Genomic DNA, 23052 nt, shown 5'->3' with positions numbered 1-23052 from the left:
TATATATATATATATATATATATATATATATATATATATATATATATATATATATATATATATATATTCCATGAAGAAAATTCAAAATCCGAATCTAATACATAAAATTCAAATGTTATGGGATATTATCCACATATTATATATATAAAAAGTTCATATTAATATAGGCGTATAAGTAAACTTACACACGAAAGATATCCGTGGATATTATTACATATGAAACTATCTGTAAATGATTTGTAAAAAATATATACAAATTATTTTCATATGCATGGATAAAATACATATAATATATAATTTTCTTTTCCTATTTTATTAAAGAAACTACCATTTTAACATCATAGTCTTATAATAAATATATTAGAAAACACAAAATAGTATCAGATTCTATTAATTTTGTTTAACAGGAACATGACTCAACAACTAGATAGCTCGTCCAATGGAGTTATAGACTTAATTTCTCCAAAAGTTGTCCAGCGAGACTTATCTAGCTCAACTACTACCAAATTACAGAGCTATCTGACTTTGTCTTTACCCAACGAGTATATCCTCGTCCAGTAACAACTAAGTTAGAAGCTCTTGGACTTTGGCTTCACCCACCGAGTCTGCATAATTATCCATATTTATGTCATTCCAGCCTTGCAAATTTAGTTTAACAATAGTCACAAATGCCAAAACATACCAAATTTCAGATTGCATAATCTTCACTAACTCAACAATTTCATTGGCAACACCAATTAAATAAACATTTTCACGTTTCAACATACAATTTATTCATGCAATTTAAGAACCTAACCACAATTCAATAGATCACACTTATCACACAGATCAATCTTACAGTGTCAATTTTTCAATCTAACAAGCAAAAAGGAAAAATTTTAAGAGAGGAAAAACTCTTAGAGAGAAGTCGAAAAACTCTGATAAAAATAAGAGAACTCTTACATAAAAATCTCTATAGAAGTAATTTATAGTCTTGTGTTTTAAAATAATAAAATTCATTAATAACAAAACTATTTATATTAAAACTTTTTAATATTAAAATGAAATCTCACTAATCATTTTTAAAATGTTATTTTTTAGGCCATTAGAATAACTTTTGTATTATTATATTAGATGTATCATATGAATATTTAAGATCATATTAAAGATATCAAATTGTTAATTTTTTTAAAGTATATCAACTAATAAAATAGAATACGAAGTATTTTATGGAAATTAGTTAAAAAAGAGGATATTATAGTGTCTACACAAATTAAAATTAGGAAGTATCTAACAAAACCTCACCCTCGTTATTTTTTTGGGTAACACATTCATTAAATCTCTCTCAATCCAAACCAAATGGGTTTGTTTTATGATTAGGTTAAATATAGTCTAATATAATTCAATCTAACTTAATCTACTACCATTAGGGGTGAGTTATATTCACTTAACATGAAATCCAACTCAGCCTGATAAAAATGATTAAATAATAATAATATAAATATTATTCTATTTATTTCCTTCTTTCATTAACTAAATATATATTTTAAATATTAAATTATTCAAATATTATAATAATATAATTTACTTTTAAATAAATCATTTTAAAAATCTAAAAAACAACTTCAAATTTAAAATTTTAATAAAAAAATTTCACTCAATTAATCTAATCCAATCCATCTCAATAATTGAATTGGATAAGATATAATAACATAAATTCAATAATTAGCTCCAACCCTACCCAATTTTTTTAATTAGATTGAATAGTAAGTGTGTTGAATGCGTCTACCTATATCTCACCATGGGCACTCAACTTGCAAAGCTATCTCAGCGAGAACACATTTTTTAATTTGTGAAGGAAAATGAAGTTATGCAAGTGAGATTCTTCATTTCCTTTAGAACAATACTCCACATTCATTCATGAGCATGGTTCCACTCTAACTTTCTATATATTATATTTAATTTCACAATACTTATTACATTTTGTTCTGGTAAATACTTGTAAAATTAAAATAAAAATGTCTTCGCAAACTAAAATTAGACGTGATTTTTTTTAATATTTATCTTTATCTCCTAACAACAGTATTTACGGAGAAATTTGAAGCTTTGTTTAAACATGTTCAAGTCAGTGTTCCCTTCACTATTTTCTTTATATGAGAACAATTTATTTCAACTTTTATAATTTTTGAGATATTTTTATCATTAAAACCTTTAGTTTTAATTTTTTTAATTTAATATCTCCATATAAAAATGTTAAATATATTAACAATTAATTAAACTATCTACTTATCAATACGAGTTACTTTTTTTAAAAGCAAAAGATTAATTAATTAATATAGTAAAGTATTTGTGAAGTGTTTTAATCCTTTAAAAAAAATATGATAGTTAGTCAAGAATTTTTTATCTTATTATTAATCAAGAATTTTGTATATATTTACACTGACTTTAGGAATTGTAAAAGCTAATTTGTTAAGAATTAATCGAATTGAGGTTATACCATCATTATTAGATGGAATTGAAATATCAACAAGGTCCGGATTACTGTTTATATCAATTAAACAAATTGTTGAAATTTTGAAAATTATACTTAAACAAATTGTTGAAATTTTCAAAATTATACACGAGGAATCGTATATTTTTCTTGTTGATCAATCATTATTACAGTAAGTCCTTCGTATATTGAATGCCGCTTAAAATATGTTTCTAATTGAACTAATTCTCTCTTCAATCTTCAATCGAGCGACATCTTTTTTTCGAATACTATGGAATCTCCATGTCTTTTGTTGCATTCTCAGTGCAAAAGGGCTAACATCATTAAAACGAAAGATGATAAAAAGGTGAAAGTGTTTGGGAATGATCAAATTATCTCAGTAATAGGTCATCCAATATTTATATACAATATTTCCTTCTATTCTAGAATACTAATAGCATAAAAGACAAAATAACAAAAGCAAAAGAAAAGGAGTGGTGCGGCAGAGTGGTGCGGAGTGGTGCGGCAGAGTGGTGCGGAGTGGTGCGGCAGAGTGGTGCGGAGATTGCAAGTTTGTTACAAAGGAATATAGTACAAGTTTGTTAGCCTCCCGCAAGCTGGAGAGGGGTGTCAACCATCTCTAGCTTGGACAAGTTTGCATGGAATGGCTGAGGAGGAAGAGCTTTGGTGAAGATATCAGCAAGTTGTCGAGATGATGGAACAGGAAGGAGCTTCATTAATCCTGCTTGTGCTTTTTCTCGAACCAAATGGCAATCTATCTCCAAGTGTTTTGTTCTTTCATGAAAGACTGGATTTGCAGCAATGTGTAAAGCACTTTGATTATCACAATAAAGTGCTGCGGACTTAGAACACTGAATTTTGAGATCATTGAGAAGGTAAGTTAACCATTGCAACTCACAGGTACTAGTAGCAAGTGCTCTATATTCTGCTTCGGAGGAAGAACGAGACACAATATTCTGTTTTTTGGTTTTCCAAGAAATTAAAGAGTTCCCTATGAAGAAACAATAACCTGTGACTGATCGGCGTGTGGAGACGCAAGTTGCCCAATCGACATCACTAAACCCAATTAGGTGGATAGGAGAATTCCGTTTGAAGTAGAGCCCCTTGTTTGGACAACCTTTCAAGTATTTAAGAACTCTGTTTGCAGCACCTAAATGAGACGTTGCAGGATTTTCCATGAACTGACTTAATTGCTGAGTCGCAAAGACGATGTCTGGATGAGTCGTTGTGAGATAAATCAAACGACCAATGAGTCGCCTATAGGATAGGGGATCATCAAGTATTTCACTTGAATTAGCTTGTTTTAAGCGAAGAGAGCTATCCATAGGAGTGGAACTCGGTTTACAACCCAATAATCCTGAATCTGAAAGCAACTCAAGGCAGTATTTCCGTTGAGATACAAAGATGCCATCATCAGACCTACTTACTTCTAACCCAAGAAAAAATTTGAGTTCTCCCAAATCTTTAATTCGAAAAGTAGATTGAAGTATATGCTTGAGCTTTGTTATTTCAATGGGAGAGTTGCCAGTTAAAACAATATCATCAACGTATATCAATAAACCAGTAAATTTCCCTTTTTCATGCTTGATAAACAAGCTGTGATCAGCATGTGATTGAGAATAACCAGATGAGAGAAGAAGGTTAGAAAGTTTCTCATACCATTTTCGACTTGCTTGTTTTAGCCCATAGAGAGATTTTTTGAGCTTGCAACACTGTGAGGATTCATACCCATATAGACCTTGAGGAAGCGTCATGTAAACTTCCTCGGACAAGTCACCGTGTAGAAATGCATTACTAACATCCAATTGCTGAAAACACCAATTATTTATGGAAGCTAGGGCAAGGATAACTCGTATGGTAGTCATTTTAACCACTGGAGAAAAGGTTTCAAAGAAGTCTATCCCTTCAACTTGGGAGAATCCTTTTGCAACAAGCCTCGCCTTATATCGTTCCACACTCCCATCTGGTTTTCTTTTGATTTTGTAAACCCATATACATCCTATGGGCTTGACATTCTTAGGAGTTTCCACAATCTCCCAAGTTTTGTTTAGCTTTAAAGCCTCAATTTCATCCTTCATGGCATCTTTCCAACACGGCTTCAAAATTGCTTCTTGATAGCTTCGGGGCTCAATCTCAGAAATAAGGTTCATGACATAATGACGCTCAGACTCAGTAATGGAAGAAAGAACAGATTGAATAGGATACCTGCACGTTGATGATGATTGATTTGATTTGGTCTCTATGTTGTAGCAAACAAAATCCGCAAGTCGAACATTAGGTTTAGAGCCACGAGTGGTTCGTCTTGGTATGAAAGGAATAGGGTTTGGATGAGGTGATGAAGAGATATGTGGTGAGATTGACTGGGATGGAGAAGTTGACGGTGAAATTTGTGGAGAGGGTGAAGTTGTTGGAAAAGGTAAGGTTTGAGGTGAAATGGAAGTGTGTGATGGAAGTGGGTCCTGAGGTGTAAAATGGAGGGGATCAAAGTCATGAAAGGTTTTGATATGTGGAGGAAATAATTTTTCTTTTCCTTTTTCTTGGGCTTCGTGTTTGTCAGTAAAAGGAAAGTGGGACTCATAGAAAACAACATCTCTAGAGACAAATATGTCTTTATTTTATAAGTCTAAAATAATATAGCCTTTTGTGCCAAATTGATAGCCGAGAAAAACTCCTTCTCTAGACCTAGGATCAAATTTCTGTTTGGGTCCAGTGGTTGAAGCATAACATAAAGAACCAAAAACTCTAAGCATGGAAAAATCAGGTTTTTGGTTATGTAAAAGTTCGTAAGGAGTATGTTTCTTTGTAACTAGAGAAGGGATACGGTTAATAAGATAAACTGCATGTTTTATTGCATAAGACCAAAGATGTTTGGGCAGTTGAGATTGAAACATGAGAGCACGTGCCACATTAAGAATATGTTGGTGTTTTCTCTCAACCCGCCCGTTTTGTTGAGGGGTATAAACACAACTGGTGTGATATATAATCCCTTTTGAAGCAAAAAAATCTTTAAGAAAAAATTATGGACCATTATCCGTCCGAATACATTTTATTCTGGAATCAAATTGATTTTCAATTAGAGAAATGAAATTTTGAACATATATTTTTACTTCGGATTTAGATTTCAATAAGACAATCCAAGTATATCTACTAAAATCATCCAAGATAGTTAAAAAATATTTTTCACCATGAATTGAGGCCTTAGAAAAAGGTCCCCAAATGTCCATGTGCACCAAATCAAATTTTTTTGAAGCTCTACTATCACTAAGGCAATAAGGCAATTTTCTTTGTTTTGAAAAATGACAAATGTCACAATTTTCATTAATATGTTTTGGAATAAAAGGAAATTGTTCACATAACATATTTAATCTGTTTCCTGAGAGATGTCCTAATCTATAATGCCAAAGGTTGGAGTTGGAGATGGTATTGGTAGCACTTTCATTAATGGAAGGTTGGTTTGGTGATAGAACCTTGGCTTCTCTGTTGACTTGCAAATGATAGAGACCTTGTTGAAGATTAGCCAAACCAATCATCCCCAACGTACGCTTGTCCTGGATAGTGCAAAAAATATCATGGAAGATAAGGATATATTTATGAGTCAGTATGAGTTTGGATATGGATAAAAGATTAAAATGAAAGTCCGGAACAAACAAAACATTGTGAATAATAAATTCTGGAGAAAAAATTACTGTTCCAGATATATGGGATATAACAATTGACTTATCAGGTAAACTTATTTGTATTGGTTTAATGTTAGAATAATTTGAAAAGCAATTTAGAGAAGATGCAACATGATATGTGGCTCCCGAATCTATGATCCAGGGGACATTGTGAGTGGCGGAGGAGGTGTGGTGTGGGTTAGTGCAAAAAACAAAGGATATACCACTGGACTCAGGATTTGGAGCGTGGATGAGATTCACTCTATTGGGCTGAACGAGAGAATTAGGCCCTGTTACATCAGAAGCATTCTTTTGTTGCTGGGGTTGGAGCAAAGACATTAGGGTTTGATATTGGGCATGGGTCAAAGTGATGGGGCCTCCCTCCTTCTCTGAACCGTTGCCTCCTTCGGTGGGTTCGATCACAACAACACTGTTAATGGAGGAAGAGCCAGAAGCATCGCGATTGAACTTCGGCCTCCCTGGGTATCGAGGATGACCAGGGGGATAACCATGTTTTCCCCAACATACGTCAATAGTGTGTCCAGGACGGTGACAATAGGAGCATTTCTTGTTGGAGGCTCCTTTGACAATGGGAGAAGGACCAGAGCCACGCCCTTTGTCGGAGAAAGAGTGATTTGCTGCATTCACAAAGGTGTTAGGTTCAGTAAGCGAAGGCGAAACGAGTTGTCGTTCCTGCTGGACAACCCTGGAGAAGACACGGTTGATAGAGGGGAGAGGATCCATCAAAAGGATTTGTGAACGCACAACAGAGAAGCGTTCGTCCAAACCTTTGAGGAATCGGATTATGAAATCCTGTTGGTGGTAAGTTTTGGCAAAACACGAGCAAGAAGAAAAGGGCCTGTAGTTATCGAGTTCTTCCCAGAGGGTCTTTAGTGCAGTGAAGAACTCAAAGACAGAACGAGTTCCTTGAGAAAGACCATAAATTTCTTCCTGGAGCGCTGCGATTCTGAGAAGATCACCTTGCAAAAAACGTTCGCGAAGGTCATTCCAAATGTCTATGGCACATTCGAGGAAAATAACGCTTTGGGCAATGGAGGGAGTAATCGAGTTGAGTAACCAAGACATGACAAGGGTATTGCACCTTTCCCAAGCAGAATAAAGGGGTTCTTCAACCTTAGGGACGGGGATGGTGCCTAACAAGAAAGCCATCTTGTTTTTTGAGATTAAAGCCATTCTAATGGCACGAGACCAGGACTGATAGTTTGTGCCATCAAGGACAGGGGTTATGGAGACAGAGGAAGGTCCTTCACTAGGGTGGATGAAGAAGGGACTTGATGGGTTCATGGTGGGATCAGTGGCTTCATGACCACGATTTTCTGTTTTAGGACCTTCATTATCGGAGTTCTTTGGACTAGGAGGAGGAGTAGAAGACATTTCGAAGGAATAAGCAGAGCTCCAGGAGGGAGCTCTGATACCATAAAACGAAAGATGATAAAAAGGTGAAAGTGTTTGGGAATGATCAAATTATCTCAGTAATAGGTCATCCAATATTTATATACAATATTTCCTTCTATTCTAGAATACTAATAGCATAAAAGACAAAATAACAAAAGCAAAAGAAAAGGAGTGGTGCGGCAGAGTGGTGCGGAGTGGTGCGGCAGAGTGGTGCGGAGATTGCAAGTTTGTTACAAAGGAATATAGTACAAGTTTGTTAATAATGAGTGCTTAACAAAAAATTGAACAAGATTATTAAATCATTGTCCATCCTGGATACAGAAAGATAAGTGGAAAAGGGCTAACATCACCACCTTCAAAGAAATTACAATTCATTGTCTACCCTGAATATAGTACATAACCACACACATATCCAAAGTACACAAATGATAAAACTATATTATAAATGAAGAAATGAGTTCAACATATCCAAAAGATCGTCACTACGTCCTTATTCCCTTTGAATTCATTTAAGGGTTTTAAAATATGGTTTTCACATTGTCCATGTATCATGCTTGGTCCGTTGTATAACTAAAGCATAACCTAGCCACTTAAACACTTGAAACAATACAAAGCTACCAGTTTTCAAAGATTTTAAACACAAAACAAGGTAAAAATACCTATCACTATTAGAGAAATTGACAATAGGAATTTCATGTTTAATCCAAGACCATGTCGTAATTTGAGCTAGACCAAAAATTTCCTTTGGATCTCCCTTTCCCTTCTTAAAGATTATCATATTTCTATGTTTCCAAACTTTCCTGATTATTGTAGCCACATGTCTCTCCAAATTTTGCTTACTATTAATAGTTGATGTAGAAACTATAAGGTTGATTTAGTGATAAAAGTAGAATGAATGGTGGGAGAGATTGTGGTTCGAACTTCCTCCACTAAGATAAGGTTGTTTTGAAGGATTTGAAAGAGAGAGACAGAACTTGTGGGTCAACTACAAAATTAACAAGTAACATTTGAACTCATTCCCAAGCATTTATCACATAAGGTGGACCCCTCTTGCCATTGCAAGTAATTTAACCTTTGCAGAGTCAAAGAGTGCTCTCCATGTATTTCCTACTCATCTCCCTGCCTCCCCAAAGACTCATTTTAAATCTAACTTGTATTATGAAGAAAGAGTCGTGCTTAGAAACAAGTTACATTTATTATGATAGAAATGGTAAGAACAAACATTTACATGAACATACATTCAATTCTTCGACACCGTCTTCCCAACAAGTAATTACATATGGTTTATGAGCTAAGTGGTGAGAATTGGAGGAAGATACTCTGATTTGGCACCCAAAATCCGAGCCTTAGTGTCAGGAAAATATTGAAGCCCTGGAAGGTTCGTTATGGCTCCATGGTTGGTTACTTCTATGGGATAACGCATGAGGTGGTGAAATTCTGTATTCTCATAAAAAGTTTGCTCAGAGTACAGAGCCCAGTTGGTTTCAGCAAGATGATTCACAAGCTTCGTGCATTCTTCGCTTTCAGGATCGTCGAAAATGCTACTATCATTAACATCTCCGAGGTGTTCATACCACAGTGCACGTCGAAATCCATATATCTGTCCTCTGGGTGGCCCATTACACGCTAAATGCCGTGGCTGGAATGCACCCATCGCGATCTCACTGTCTCTTCCTCCATCCATTGATCTTTGGTTTATGTTCGCAGAACCAATGATTATGTATTCATCATCAACTGAAGGAAGCAAGAATCACCACAGCTTGTTAATCTCATGTCACGACCAAGTATAAAAGTTCTAAAAAATTTAACATATAAACAAGCGTTCTTGGGTTGGATCCCTTACCTATCATCATCTTGGCATGAACATAGATCATGAATCGCCTAGACTTTTGTGCTCTGCTGTAATCAGTGTCCGGTTCTGGTGCCTCAGTAGGAGTGTACTCGCTATATTTCTGACCCTCACGGTTTCCAAGGCAGAAAAAGGTCAAGTAGTCTCTTGGGTGAGCTTCAATTCCAGTTCTTTGAATGGCTTGAGCTATATCAGCATACATCATCTCCATTGTCCTCCTTTGCCAGTCTAGTATTGCTTGAACTGAATCACTCTCAGGTATGCCTTCTGGCCACATTGGTATGACAACATACACAGAAAATCTTTCCCCTGCTTCAATCTTGCTAACAATCTTCAATGACAGCTCCTTTGGTATAAGATGCAATGCACCAATATCCTCAACTACTATATCAGATGCTTGCCAGGCATATGAACTCCCAAGGAAATATTGGTTTTCAATGTAGATGAAGTTTTGGGCTCTTCGAATAGCATTTATATATGCATCTTGAATACTTCTATCAATGATGTTGTTGTTCACACTAACAAGGCCGGATTCAGCTGCAACTTTTGGGTCTGGGGAGAAGCCAGAAGCTGCACCACCATCAATGGATCTGAACAACTGAACATTCCATGTGTCATTATCATTTGTCGTTGCCGCAGTGGATCGAGGGACAAAGTATTCGTTAAGCATGCTCGAAGGGAATAGGAACTGATTCCCAACCTGCTTCTCCCACCTTTGTTGAAAATTGAACAAAACATCCCAAGCAACACTCCCTTCTAACTTGCAGTGAATATCATGCCATGGCTCTCTTGGACCACCTTTCTTGATGGAAGCACCTGGGAAATTTGGCTGATGGAAGTCATCTTTATGCACTGTGTCCAAAGTTGAAAATAGAGGATGTTCCTGAGTATCGTATCTCCCATCGCAAAGATCAATGCCACCTACAAAACTTGTTATCGTTCTCTTTTGTCGTTGTCCCACCGCAGCACCAACAAATTGGCTATCAACAACTACACTCTTCTGGTGATGAGTGAACATTGTTGAAGTTTCCAAACCTTGCACAATGCTTCTTCCAACATCTGGGTTCCGCGGACACAAAACACAATTCACCTTTGTGTCTTTGAAGTAAGCAGCAGTTTCTTGATCATGGGTTGCCATCAAGCCATCTTTCTTGAAGTCTGGCACAGATGTTCTATCATCCCAAACAAGCATAAGAACCTTAACACCTTCCTCAGCTTTCCTCTTGAGAAGTTCCCCAAGGGTGATTCTCTTGGGCTGCATGGGGTTCCTAATCAAGGTTATTTCAGTGTACACAGACCAGCCAGTTATATAAATAAAGTACCTAGCCTCCACAATGGCACTGTAAATATCCTCCCAGCATTTCCTAAACTCATAATTCCTTCTTCCCGACAAGGGAATCAACGGCTGAAAACCATCCGAAACATGGACATCTTGGTACAAAGTAACGTTGCAACCAGTTCTTTGACCGAAGAAAGTGTGGGGAACTCCTTGAAAACTCGGAATTCTTATTCCTCCAGTCCAGTTTATGTCATTCAAAACATTAGAGAATTTCATTGTGACATGGATTTTAGAGTCACTTGGAATGGGGTTACGATCCTCGTCTAGTATTGGGACCCATGTGTCCACTATGTTACCGTTCACGACTTGCTCAACTGGGACATAAGCTCTTCCAATTAGAGTTGCATCAATGGGGTCTTTTTGTTTGACAGTGAATATAACATGGGAGATCAAATGGGCACAGTATATGCGAAAGGTCTCATTCCACCTGGGGTTAGAGGGTTCATCATTTATCACTTTAGTCCTTCCAACTCTCGCCTTATCTAAATCAATTGTTGCATACAGACCCGTTTGGGTAGACTGCGAAACGTTATTATACGTAAAGAATTACACTAATCAGAAGGAAATTTAAGCTCCATGCTTAAAATTAAATGTCAAAAAAGCATAAAAAATAAAAAAAAAAAGTGTCTCCAAAATTAAGGTACCCCGGGCTGGCCCTGGCATTGACAGAACAGACAACTCTTAAGTTGGGAAAGGAATCTCTTCCTCACGCTTCGATTTGTACCCTGTTTACAATATTGAAACCAGACATGAACAAAAAACGAGAAGTAAAACTTGACATAATCCTTATATACTACACTTTATATTTGACACATACAAAAAGTAGTTCATATTATGGTGACAAATTCTTTACGAATATCATATATCTGTGCGCGTAAAAGTCAAAGCTTACTGTTAAAGAAGCTTTATTTCATCTACATTCTCTAAATAAATTGAACAGTCCTATCGTATGTACTAACACACTGTTAGTTTACCTTTTTTTCTTCTGGGTTAAATTGTTTAAGTGGTGTAAATGAAGAGAAAGGAAAATATCAAATTTTTATTGTGTACTCGAGAAAAAAGTAGGAAAACGATATGTATTGTGACTACATTGACGAAAGAACAGAACAGGAGAATTTGGGTTAAGGCACGAACCTTGCAGCAGAGATTGAAATCGCAGTCGTTAAGAGTTGGCAGTGTATCAACCTCGTATATGGTCACATTGAGAGTCCCATGCAGCAAACGCGACATTCTGCAACTAAAGAGAAAGATATTTAGCTTTTACTTTTCGCAACAACAACACATGCATATGCATGTTACAGATTTTATAAAATAGCTAAAATCAATGCAAAAATTGAAGTTGTTGCTTACATGGAAAATGTGGACGATGGTACAGTCCGTATGATGAAGGTCTCTTCATGTAATGCATTTATAGGAAGAGTAATGGATGTGATGTGATAAATAGTGTGTCTTAATTCTGAAGCAAGAGATATACTGTGCAAACAGACATAGCTTTGAAGAATAGAGATTCTTTTGCAATTTCTCAACTAAGGAATTAGTTCTCACCTTAACATTCAAGGAAGAGAGTATTGTACGAGAATGTTTGTTTTCAAACATATTCCGCAGTTCAAAAGTATTTGAAGCTAGTAACAACAGTGACTCCTGTATGATGCTATGACTTTTGTGTGTTTTTGGGTCCAATGCTATAAGGAATTTTGTTTCTAGTGAATTCAAATGAGTCCAGTCACAGGCTTTCACAAAATTAAGGTACTGTTAATGTGTGAGTATAGGAAACATTTGAAGAAAAATATAACTGAACTTTCAACTCTAACTTACATCAACATAACATCACCATCTATTCTGTTTTTCTATCTGTATTTAACTCAATTTGTCTATTTTTATATTATATATATATATATATATATATATATATATATTAATATGTAACTACCAATCGCATTTAAATCCTAACACCTGCAAAATTAAAACAAGACAAAATAGTTTACTAATTAAAGACTTAAACAAGTTTTTTTTACGTGTTATTAAAAAATTAAAATGATTACACGTTAATTTTTTTTATTAATTATATTAACTTATATGAATTATTTTATTTTGATCTTTTATTTAAATATATTTTAATATTTTGAAGAAAAAAAATACTAATGACCGTTGTTCACAGAAATCCGGGACATAATATTTGTGGGGATATAAGTACAGGAAATACAATTTTATACTTTGAATTGGAAAAAGATCTCTTAATATTTATTTCTAAAATAATAAAAAATCATTTTATGTTTTTTAATGAAAAAGTATACTCTGATTTTGAAAAAAAATATATCTAAAGTAAATATAAAAGCTAAATGCACTTCGATTTCATTTTAATTTATCATAAAATAAAGTAATACTTTACTTTGAATTGATTTTTGCGATTTTTTGTTATTATAAAATTATGAAATACTTTTTAATATATTTGTTGAGTTAATAACTTGAAACCGGAATTACTTTGAGAGTTTTAATAACTTGAATAACATATTTTATAGAAAGTATTATTTGTTAATTTGTTTTATTAACTATAGATATAAAAGAAGTGGATGAAGAGAACAATTATTTATTAACCAAACTAGTAAGGAGACACTATATGACAAGAAATAAAAATTTGGTACATTTCGATATTGTAAGCATGTGAGATTTTTCATTTTCCTAAAGCAATATGCTCTGTAATTTTACTTATTTTATTTAAATTAGTCAATTTTAATTTATTGTTTGTAAAAAGAATATATATTTTTTAAGTTTAACTCAAACCCATAAAATTGATATATAAAATATGAAAGTAAATATTAATACGTGGTTTAATAACATAAAACAATAAACTCAACCAGTTTTCGTAACAAATGATATAATAAGTCGAATAAACAATAAATTTCATTAAGATAAAATCTTATTCATAACTTTAATGTTATGTTAAAAATTAAATTTTAAGTTTTTAATTCAACTCCAAAAACTCAGTTTGTTTACAGTTATTTGTAATCTTAAATTTATATGAAACTTTTAACATATTATTTTATTAATTTCTTTATTTTATCATTAAAATTATTAAAAAAATATTTTAATACAAACATTTTAACAAAATATACATATAATATTTTTATTGATTTATTATTTAATTGTTTCTTACGTAATTTAAACTCAATAAAAAAAATACACATAATCTGTGTTAATATGTCATTTTCATCTTTCAATCCTCATCATGATAGTGAGTATGGATCACTCGTTTCTTTTATGAGCAGTCTCGATCATTCATACTCTATAATTATAGAGCTTGGATTTCATTAGATTCAACTACAAGTTATCAACTTTAATTTAATTTGTCTAGTTTATATGAACTTTGATTACGAAGGGAGAGTCTCAAAACTGTTAGAATAAACAAAAACAGAAAACAGATTCAGTGTATCTCAACTAGTATAAAAGCAGAAAAATCAGAATATACAAATTACTTACTCAGTACCTTGTGTGTGCATTCTTTCTATTTTTCTCTCTACTCTGATTACCATCTTCTTCATCTCTCGGTCTGTGAGTGAGGGTTAAAACCCTAGCAGAGCTTCTCCATTCTCGATGCTCCCTCTCTCTCTAGCAAACTCTGAATCTCGCTTTCTCTTTCTTACTACGTAGGATTATCACTTAATCCTAATCTGAACGTGTGCTTTCTCTCTTTTACCCCTTTCATTTATGTTTTCTCATTTCTGCCCTTCTCACTAATATGGTATCAGAGCATAGGTTCTGTGCGTGTACAGTGGGTGTGTGATTGGTGACTGGAATTGTGTGTATCCAGAAGTGGAGAAAGAAGGTTCCTTTGGGTGTGGGTAAATCAAAGAAACTGCAAGAAGCTAGCAAGAAAGTAATGGCAGGCATTGGAGGAATACAAGGGCCGCTGCCTGTATTTGATGGGAAATTATTTGATGACTGGCGCATCAAGATGCAAGCCATCTTTGGTTTCCAAGATGTGTCAGAAGTGATAGAAGATGGGCTACCTAAATTGGGTGCAAGAGCTACTGAAGAGGAGAAAAGAAGTTACAAACTGTAGGTGAAATTGGACAACAAGGCCAGGTTTTTGCTGTATCAATGTGTCAGCCCAAAGATCTTTAACAAGATCTCTAAGGCTACTACTGCTAAGAAAGTGTGGGACATTCTAGTGAAGATGTATGGTGATGGAGACAAAAACAAGAAAGTGAAATTACAGGCACTGAGGAGGCAGTTTGAGATTCTGATCATGGATGAGGGTGAAACTGTGGCAGAATACTTTGATAAAGTGCAAGAATTGGTGAATAAAATGAGAGCATGCAAGGATGCAATTTCAGATGAGTACATTGTTGACAAAATCCTAAGAACTCTAACCCCCAGATTTGATCATGTAGTAGTGGCTATTGAAGAAGCCCGTAATCTGGAGTCTATGGAGATTGAGGAGCTGCTGCACTCATTAGAAGCTCATGAGTATCGCATCAATAAGCGCAAGCAGTGCCAAGAACAGGCCCTACAGGCCAGATCTCAGTTTAAAGGGAAAAAGGGGTTCAAGAAGTGGAGTAAGGGCAGTAAGAAAGGTAAAGACTCACAGGGAAAGGTGCTAAAAACAAACCCAAAAAGAGGGTTAATCTGGCCTAGGAGGATGAGTCAGATTCAGAGGTTGTGATGTTGATGGCCAACATAGGAGAGGAACAGCCAGAGAGCACAACATGGTACTTGGATTCTGGCTGTTCCACTCATATGACAGGGAGGAAGGACTGGTTTGTGAGGATGCAGGGAGCTGTACAAGGGAAGATCCGGTTTGCAGATGACAGAAGTCTGACTGCAGAAGGGTCTGGGAGAGTTGTTCTGAGAGATGCAGAGGGCAAAGAGGTGATAATTGAGGAGGTACTATATGTACCAGGACTGAAAACAAATCTACTGAGTTTGGGACAGCTATTACAGAAGGGATATGTGATGAAAATGGAGAACAACTGTCTCAGCATTTTCAATCAACATAAGAAGATGATTGTGTAGGCTCAGCTGTCACAAAACAGGACCTTTCGGGTGGTAATGAGTGCAGTAAAACATCAATGTTTTACTGCAACAGAAAATAAAGAGGAATGGTTGTGGCATCTCAGATTTGGACACCTAAATTTCAGGGATTTATCACTGTTAAGCCAGAAAAATATGGTGAGTAGCTTGCCTAAGGTGGAAATTCCAGAAACAGTGTGCAAGGAGTGTGTCCAATGCAAGCAGACCAGGGGCAGTTTTCAGAAGATCTTACCCCAGAAGTCAACAGAAAAATTAGGGGTGGTGTACTCAGATGTGTGTGGCCCTATACAAGTAGAAACACCTGGAGGCAACAGGTATTTTCTACTGTTTATTGATGACAGGACCAGGAGATGTTGGGTCTACCTTATCAGGAGAAAGGGGGAGGTGCTGCAGACATTTGAAAATTTTAAATGTCTTGTTGAGAGACAGTGTGAGAGGAAGATTAAAGTGCTGCGGACAGATGGAGGAGGAGAATATACCTCCACTGAGTTTAAAGAGTTGTGTGAAAAGGAAGGGATAATGCATGAAGTTACCCCTCCTTATACACCACAGCACAATGGGGCAGCAGAGAGGAAGAACAGAACCGTATTAAATATGGTTAGATGCATGCTGAAGAGTAAAGGGCTGCCTAATTTCCTGTGGGGTGAGGTTGTGTTGACAGCCACATATGTTCTGAATCTGTCTCCAACAAAGAGACTGAATGGGTTGACACCTGAGGAAGCATGGACAGGGGTGAAACCAGATGTTAAGCATCTGAAAATTTTTGGCTCTATATGCTATAAGCATGTACCTGACCAGTTGAGAAAGAAATTGGATGACAAGGGAGTGCCACTGATTTTGGTAGGTTACAATGCCACTGGAGGTTACAAACCGTATGATCCTATAGTAGGAACAGTTTGCATCAGCAAAGATGTTGTGGTGGATGAGGCTGGAGTATGGCAGTGGGAAACAGGTGAGCAGGAACCATCAACCATTAATCTGGAAGATGCTATTGTTGGAGAGGAGATAGAGAAGGACAAAAGGGATGACCACAGTAGAAGGTCATCAAGAGTTACACAACTACCAGCACATCTAAGAGACTATGACTTATCCTATGAGGCAACACTCACATCAGAAAGCAACTTTGTCCACTTTGCCTTAATAGTAGAGGCTGAACAGTTGAATTTGATGAAGCTGTGAAAGATGAAAGGTGGTATAAGGCAATGCAGGAAGAGATTGACTCTATAGAGAGGAATCAGACCTGGGAGTTGGTTGATCTGCCCTCTAACAAGAGGCCCATAGCATTAAAGTGGGTTTATAAGTCAAAAATAAACCCACAAGGTGTGGTTGTAAGGCACAAGACAAGGCTGGTTGCTAAGGATTTTCTACAAAAGGCTGGAGTTGATTATGGAGAAGTATTTGCTCCTGTAGCCAGGGTAGAGACAATCAGGTTGGTGGTGTCACTAGCTACTAAATTTCACTGGTCATTACACCAGTTGGATGTGAAGTCAACTTTCCTAAATGGAAGGCTGGAAGAGGAAGTATATGTTGTACATCCACTGGGATTTGAGGTTAAAGGGCAGCAGGACAAGGTGTGCAGGCTGAGAAAGGCTCTTTATGGGCTTAAACAGGCTCCAAGAGCTTGGAACCAGAGAATTGATGGGTTCATGAGCAACATTGGCTTTGAGAAATGTGTTTCAGAACACGGGTTGTATGTGAAGTGCTGCCAACACAGTGGCAGACCAGAGAAGCTAATAGTATGCCTATATGTTGATGACCTATTAGTCACTGGGAGCTGTGAGGAACTGATTTCAGAATTCAAACTTCAAATGTTGAGTGAATTTGAAATGAGTGACTTGGGAAAGCTCAGCTATTTCCTTGGAATAGAATTTACTGAGACTGAGAGTGGAATTGTGATGCACCAGTCCAGATATGTTCTAGATCTACTAAAGAAGTTTGAAATGATGGATTGTAATGCTGCTAATACCCCAGCTGAAGTGGGACTGAGACTTGAGAAGGAACCCGATGAAGAAGCTGTAGATCCAACAGCTTACAGAAGTATTGTTGGGAGTTTGAGATACCTCTGTAACACAAGACCTGACTTGAGTTACAGTGTTGGAGTGGTGAGTAGGTACATGGAATGCCCCAGAATGTCACACTTGAATGCTGTCAAACGCATTCTAAGATACTTGCAGGGCACTCACTCCTATGGAATACTACTGAGAAGAGGAGAGACTGGAGAAGAAGTGCAAATCACTTCTTACTCAGATGCAGACTGGTGTGGTGATAAGCAGACAGAAAAAGCACGGCTAGATATATTTTTTTCATGGGAGGAACTCCAATTTCCTGGAGTTCAAGAAAGGAACCAGTGGTTGCCTTGTCATCATGTGAGGCAGAATACATAACTGCCTGTGAAGCTACTTGTCAAGCAACTTGGCTGGGATTCCTATTAGAAGGGTTGAAAGTTGAGCTAACTGGAAGAGTGAGGCTACTTGTTGACAATAAGTTAGCCATAGATCTTGCTAAGCATCTTGCATCTCACGGTAGGAGCAAGCACATTGAGACCCGATTTCACTACATCAGAGAACAGGTCAGTAGTGGGAGACTGGAGGTTGTACACTGCAGATCCGAAGACCAACTAGCAGATATACTCACCAAAGCGCTTAAAGGTGAACGATTTCAGTCACTCAGAAAGTAGATTGGAATGGTGCGAGCTGAGATCAGTGAAGATCGCACCAGAAGGAGGGCGAAAACCTAGGGTTTCTGCCGGAGAGGAGGAGATCGATCTAGAGAGAGCTTTCTCCGATTCTAATCGGAGGAAAGTGCTCGTATGCTAAGGAGGAAGTGTTTGTACCAATTAAAATCGGTCCAGAAGGTCCAGAATCGAAAGAGAAGAAATCTCACCGATTCAATCGGTGAAAAGAGTGCTTTTCTTCAGAAAAATCGTGTTTTCGTTCGATTAAAGATTTTTGTTTAGGAGGAGTGTTAGAATAAACAAAAATAGAAAACAGATTCAGTGTATCTCAACTACTATAAAAGCAGAAAAATCAGAATATACAAATTACTTACTCAGTACCTTGTGTGTGCATTCTTTCTGTTTTTCTCTCTACTATGATTACCATCTTCTTCATCTCTCGTTCTGTGAGTGAGGGTTAAAACCCTAGCAGAGCTCCTCCATTCTCGGTGCTCCCTCTCTCTCTAGCAAACTCTGAATCTCGCTTTCTCTCTCTTGCTATGTAGGATTATCACTTAATCCTAATCTGAACGTGTGCTTTCTCTCTTTTACCCCTTTCATTTATGTTTTCTCATTTCTGCCCTTCTCACTAATAAAAACAACTAACATTTCAAACACCTGCATAAAAATAAGTATACTTTCAAACACCTGCACAAAAATAAGTATACTTGATTTCTTTTGATTTCGCAACGATTCTTGTTGTTCCCTTACCTTCATCTCATATACATTGTTTTATACTAAAAATCAATAATACAATTCATATATATAGTATTTTTAAAATATAATGTTGTTTGGGATCGAAATTTAGAAAGGAAAACATAATATTTATTATTAATTTTATGCATTTAAAAATAGGACATGAATTGAGAAGATAGGATATAAGTTCAATAATAGACATGATAATTTGAAAGTATATTACATTTTTAACAAGTACTGATTAAAAGTTATATAAATTACGTTTTTTAAGGATTGATTATACGTTTTTAATTGATAAGACACATATGTTTAACTCTATAAAAAATATTAGTTATTCTAAAATTATTGTGAATGTGATGTAATGGTAATTAAATTATGACTTTTGCTTTAATGATCCATTCCTTCGCTTGACTTTTATTATTCTTTTAGTTGCTCAATAAATATTTCGGGCCCCGCTTCTGCATTCTGGATAAAATTCCAAACATTCATTTTTCTACTATATGTATGAACAATTCAATTATATAACTGAATAATAGTAGGGTGTCATATTATTAAGTTTAAGAGTAAAATAATTATAAAATATTAAATTTTATATTTATTAAAAATAAAAAATAAAAGAGAATAATTTTAAATAAATAAAAAAATTTAATGTGTCAAAAGTATCATTTTTCTATATCATTCCTTCTCTTCCAACGTTTTACACTTTACTTTTTATCGAGAAAAAATAAAAGAGAAAGAAACAAAAGAAAAGAAAAACACCATTGACAGAGTGAAAACTTTTCAAAATAAATAATTTCATTCAATCATTACCAAACTTTTTAGAATTAAAATTTGTGAAAAACAGTCAAAATTTATTACATAATTTTTTTCTATGGAACATAAATCTTTTTTAAATATAAACATAGTGATGTATTTGTATTTTTAATTTTTAAAGTTCTTTTTTAAAATTAAAATAATTGAAGATATTGTATCATAGCTAGTTTCCAAGATCTGATATAGAATATTTTGCTCGATATCTTTATTACAGTAAATTTAACTATGTTATTTTAACTTAAAATTTAAAACCTTAAATTATATATATTTCTAAGTTATAGATAAGAACTAGGGATGGTAAGAAATCTTCGGTTATGAATGAAGATGAAAAATGAATATGTATTGTTTAACTTATCTCAATTTTAACAAGAAATTTATATATTAATAGGATATAGATAATATTTATATGTTAAGTTATATATGTTCATTAGATTCTCATTCTAATACTTGTTCTCTTCTCATATTTTTCCGTTGATTTAAATTATTAAAATATAAAGTAATTTAACAAACATATATTAACTTTTTTTTCTTATTTTTGTAACTTATTTCTAAATTCAAATATGATTACTTTTATTTTATAATTATTTAATATTTATACAATTATAATTATTTTTTTAATATTTAACATTAAAAAATCTATATTATTTTTATATTAAATACTTATCCGACCAACAGGAAATAATAAAAATAATAATATCCATTACACAATAATATCTATTAAAAATATTTATCTAATATTATTTGCAAAAATACTGCGAATATTTATCTATTTTATTAAGAAGTAAATGTAGATATTATTCTTCTCCTTTAATTGCTGTAAGGTGACGTATAGCACAACCTAAAGAATAGTCAAATTGAGTGAAATAATAAAAATGGAATTAGTTGAGATTTTTCAGGAATGGGCAAACATGCAAACATGCCGTACCGCATAAATAAGAAAATCACGTCACATTGTTTAGTTTGACGGTCTCATCGGGAGCAGTTATTATTATTACCTTAGAAACTACATTAAATTCCACATTTTCAGAACCTCCATAAAAACTGCTGTGAATCAGTAATTTAATCTTTTAAAGTTAAACTAAAATGATTATAAAGACGTGTTTATAAGTTTAGAAATTAAAGTAAATTATTTTATAATTAATGATTACTAATTATAAAATATATAACTCAATTATTTATACTAATTTATATTTTTATATCTAATTTAAAATAATTATATATTATGTTAAACAAAATTATTATCATTTGAGTAGTAAGTAAGAAGGTATTAATCTAAAATTCATACTGAAATACAAATTTGAGATATTATAATAAATTGATTATGCTCATTTTGCGTATTGTCAAATTTTCATTAACTTTGAGTATTTTTTATATGTAACTCTCTTACTCGATCAGACCCCAGTGAGTGTAAAATAAAATAAAAATTGATCTTTGCTTAAAGTGAAAATAAAAAGAAGAGTTGACATCGACCTACAAACCTAAACAACAAGTATCATAATATGTTTAATTTATATTTTTATACTTATTTTTGCATGTTAAGAATGAAATATAATGATATTTTTATTCTAACATATTATATTTATTTAATTATTATTATTATTATTGTTATTATTATTATAAAAAACAATTTAATTTTAAGTTGATTATGATGTGTATATATTTGGAGAGAAACATGGAAAGAGAATTCAGGGAGTGTATGTTTGGAGAGAGAGAGAGAGAGATGTGTCCGGAGAAAATCTAAAATAATAATACTTAAAATGGATTAGGAGTCCATTTTGACAGATATATGCAATTAATTGCGATTAGTCTCAATAATGACATTTGTATTTACTGCGTTATTGTCTAGCTAGTTGTATTTCTACAGACTCTGTACACGAAATTAAGCTTAGAAAAAAAGTTTATTTCGATACAGTTTCGGTTAAAATGTTTTCATTGAACATTTGTTAACTCTAATTAAAATGCTTGATCATAAAATTGAAGTCGTTGAAGATTTAACGACGTCAGAAAAATTAACTACTCTATTTTAAAATATTTCATTATTAAATATATATTTTTTAACGAATTTAGGTTTTTTATTTAATTTTTTTAAAATAAAGAAGACCTAAGAAAAAATAAATTAATTACCATGGATTACTTTACAAAGTTTATACTATATACTTGAGGATGATGATTAAAGAGGAATGTCAAATGGTCCATTACAAGTTTAAGTCAAGTATAAAAGAAATTACAAATTTTGACACTAGTCAAAATAGGATAATGATACTTTAACAACATCTTTTTGACAACATTTTAACATCATTTACTTGTCATTTTGTGATTGGTTCAAAATTACTACATACTCAATAATAATAATTATAAACACTAACATATACCAATCACAGAATAACACGTAGATGGTGTTAAAATGTTGTCAAAAAAATATTGTCAAAGTATCATTATCCGTCCAAATAGTATCAAAATTAGAATGGTCTCTTAAGAACTTAATTCATTCGTTGAACTTGTGGTGAGTCAACTTATCTTACCAATCTACTCTAAATTTTAAATTATATTAAGAAAACAAAACCCTAAATTTAAACTTTTCTAGTGAATTTATCTATTTAAGACTTTAATATTATAGATGTATAAGTGACACCAATGTTTTGATATTGTATAAAATTTTGTTTTATATTATTGTGTCTTTTTAATTATATTTAGCATTTAACATAATTTTGGATTGTATTAAGATATTATTGTATTTTTATTTATTTATTTTGGATTCTATATAGAGTTTAACATTATTCTGGATTGAACTTTATTTAGATTACAATTAGAAAAAAAAAATTGAAATTAATTCAACATATTTAACCCACAAATCTATAATGATTAAATCAAATTTAAATTTTTTAACTCGTTAATAAATGAATTAAATTGACATAATAACATGTGTGATGAACCAAACAATATTAAATAATTTGTTTTGATAATACTAAATTTACCACTTTGAACTTAAAATAAAATGGTTGTGTCATAAAAAGTATGCTAAACTACAAGGTGGTTAGAACTTAAAATAAATATTGAAAGAAATAAAGA

The 23052-nt window shown here is 33.7% G+C and overlaps 1 protein-coding gene across 2 annotated transcripts; it reads right to left on the bottom strand.

Annotated features, from left to right (window-relative positions):
• Positions 1-8523: 8523 nt before the first annotated feature.
• LOC108330787 (phospholipase D alpha 1) lies at positions 8524-12121 on the bottom strand. 2 transcript variants are annotated; one of them, XM_017565336.2, is made up of 5 exons: positions 12081-12121; positions 11865-11967; positions 11375-11455; positions 9386-11249; positions 8524-9276 (listed from the first exon to the last, which is right to left on the bottom strand). In XM_017565336.2, exons 2-5 carry the CDS (start codon positions 11958-11960, stop codon positions 8834-8836), a joined length of 2484 nt encoding a protein of 827 aa, XP_017420825.1. In that variant the 5' UTR covers positions 11961-11967; positions 12081-12121; the 3' UTR covers positions 8524-8833. The 2 variants fall into 2 exon arrangements, with proteins under 2 accessions (XP_017420825.1, XP_017420826.1); XM_017565337.2 differs by having other exon boundaries at positions 11865-11961; positions 12081-12103.
• Positions 12122-23052: the final 10931 nt, after the last annotated feature.

Source organism: Vigna angularis, chromosome 4 (assembly GCF_016808095.1).
Source record: "Vigna angularis cultivar LongXiaoDou No.4 chromosome 4, ASM1680809v1, whole genome shotgun sequence".
NCBI lineage: Eukaryota > Viridiplantae > Streptophyta > Magnoliopsida > Fabales > Fabaceae > Vigna > Vigna angularis.
This window is presented reverse-complemented; position numbering and strand designations above follow the sequence as displayed.

Bases quoted from the DNA above. Each gene is read 5' to 3' on its own strand.
- LOC108330787 (XM_017565336.2), bottom strand. From the start codon at position 11,960: ATGTCGCGTTTGCTGCATGGGACTCTCAATGTGACCATATACGAGGTT. The intron at 11,250-11,374 runs GTACCTTAATTT...AACGTTTCGCAG, and splicing joins AATGCCAGGGCCAGCCCGGG to TCTACCCAAACGGGTCTGTA. The intron at 9,277-9,385 runs GTAAGGGATCCA...TGCTTCCTTCAG, and splicing joins TCATGCCAAGATGATGATAG to TTGATGATGAATACATAATC.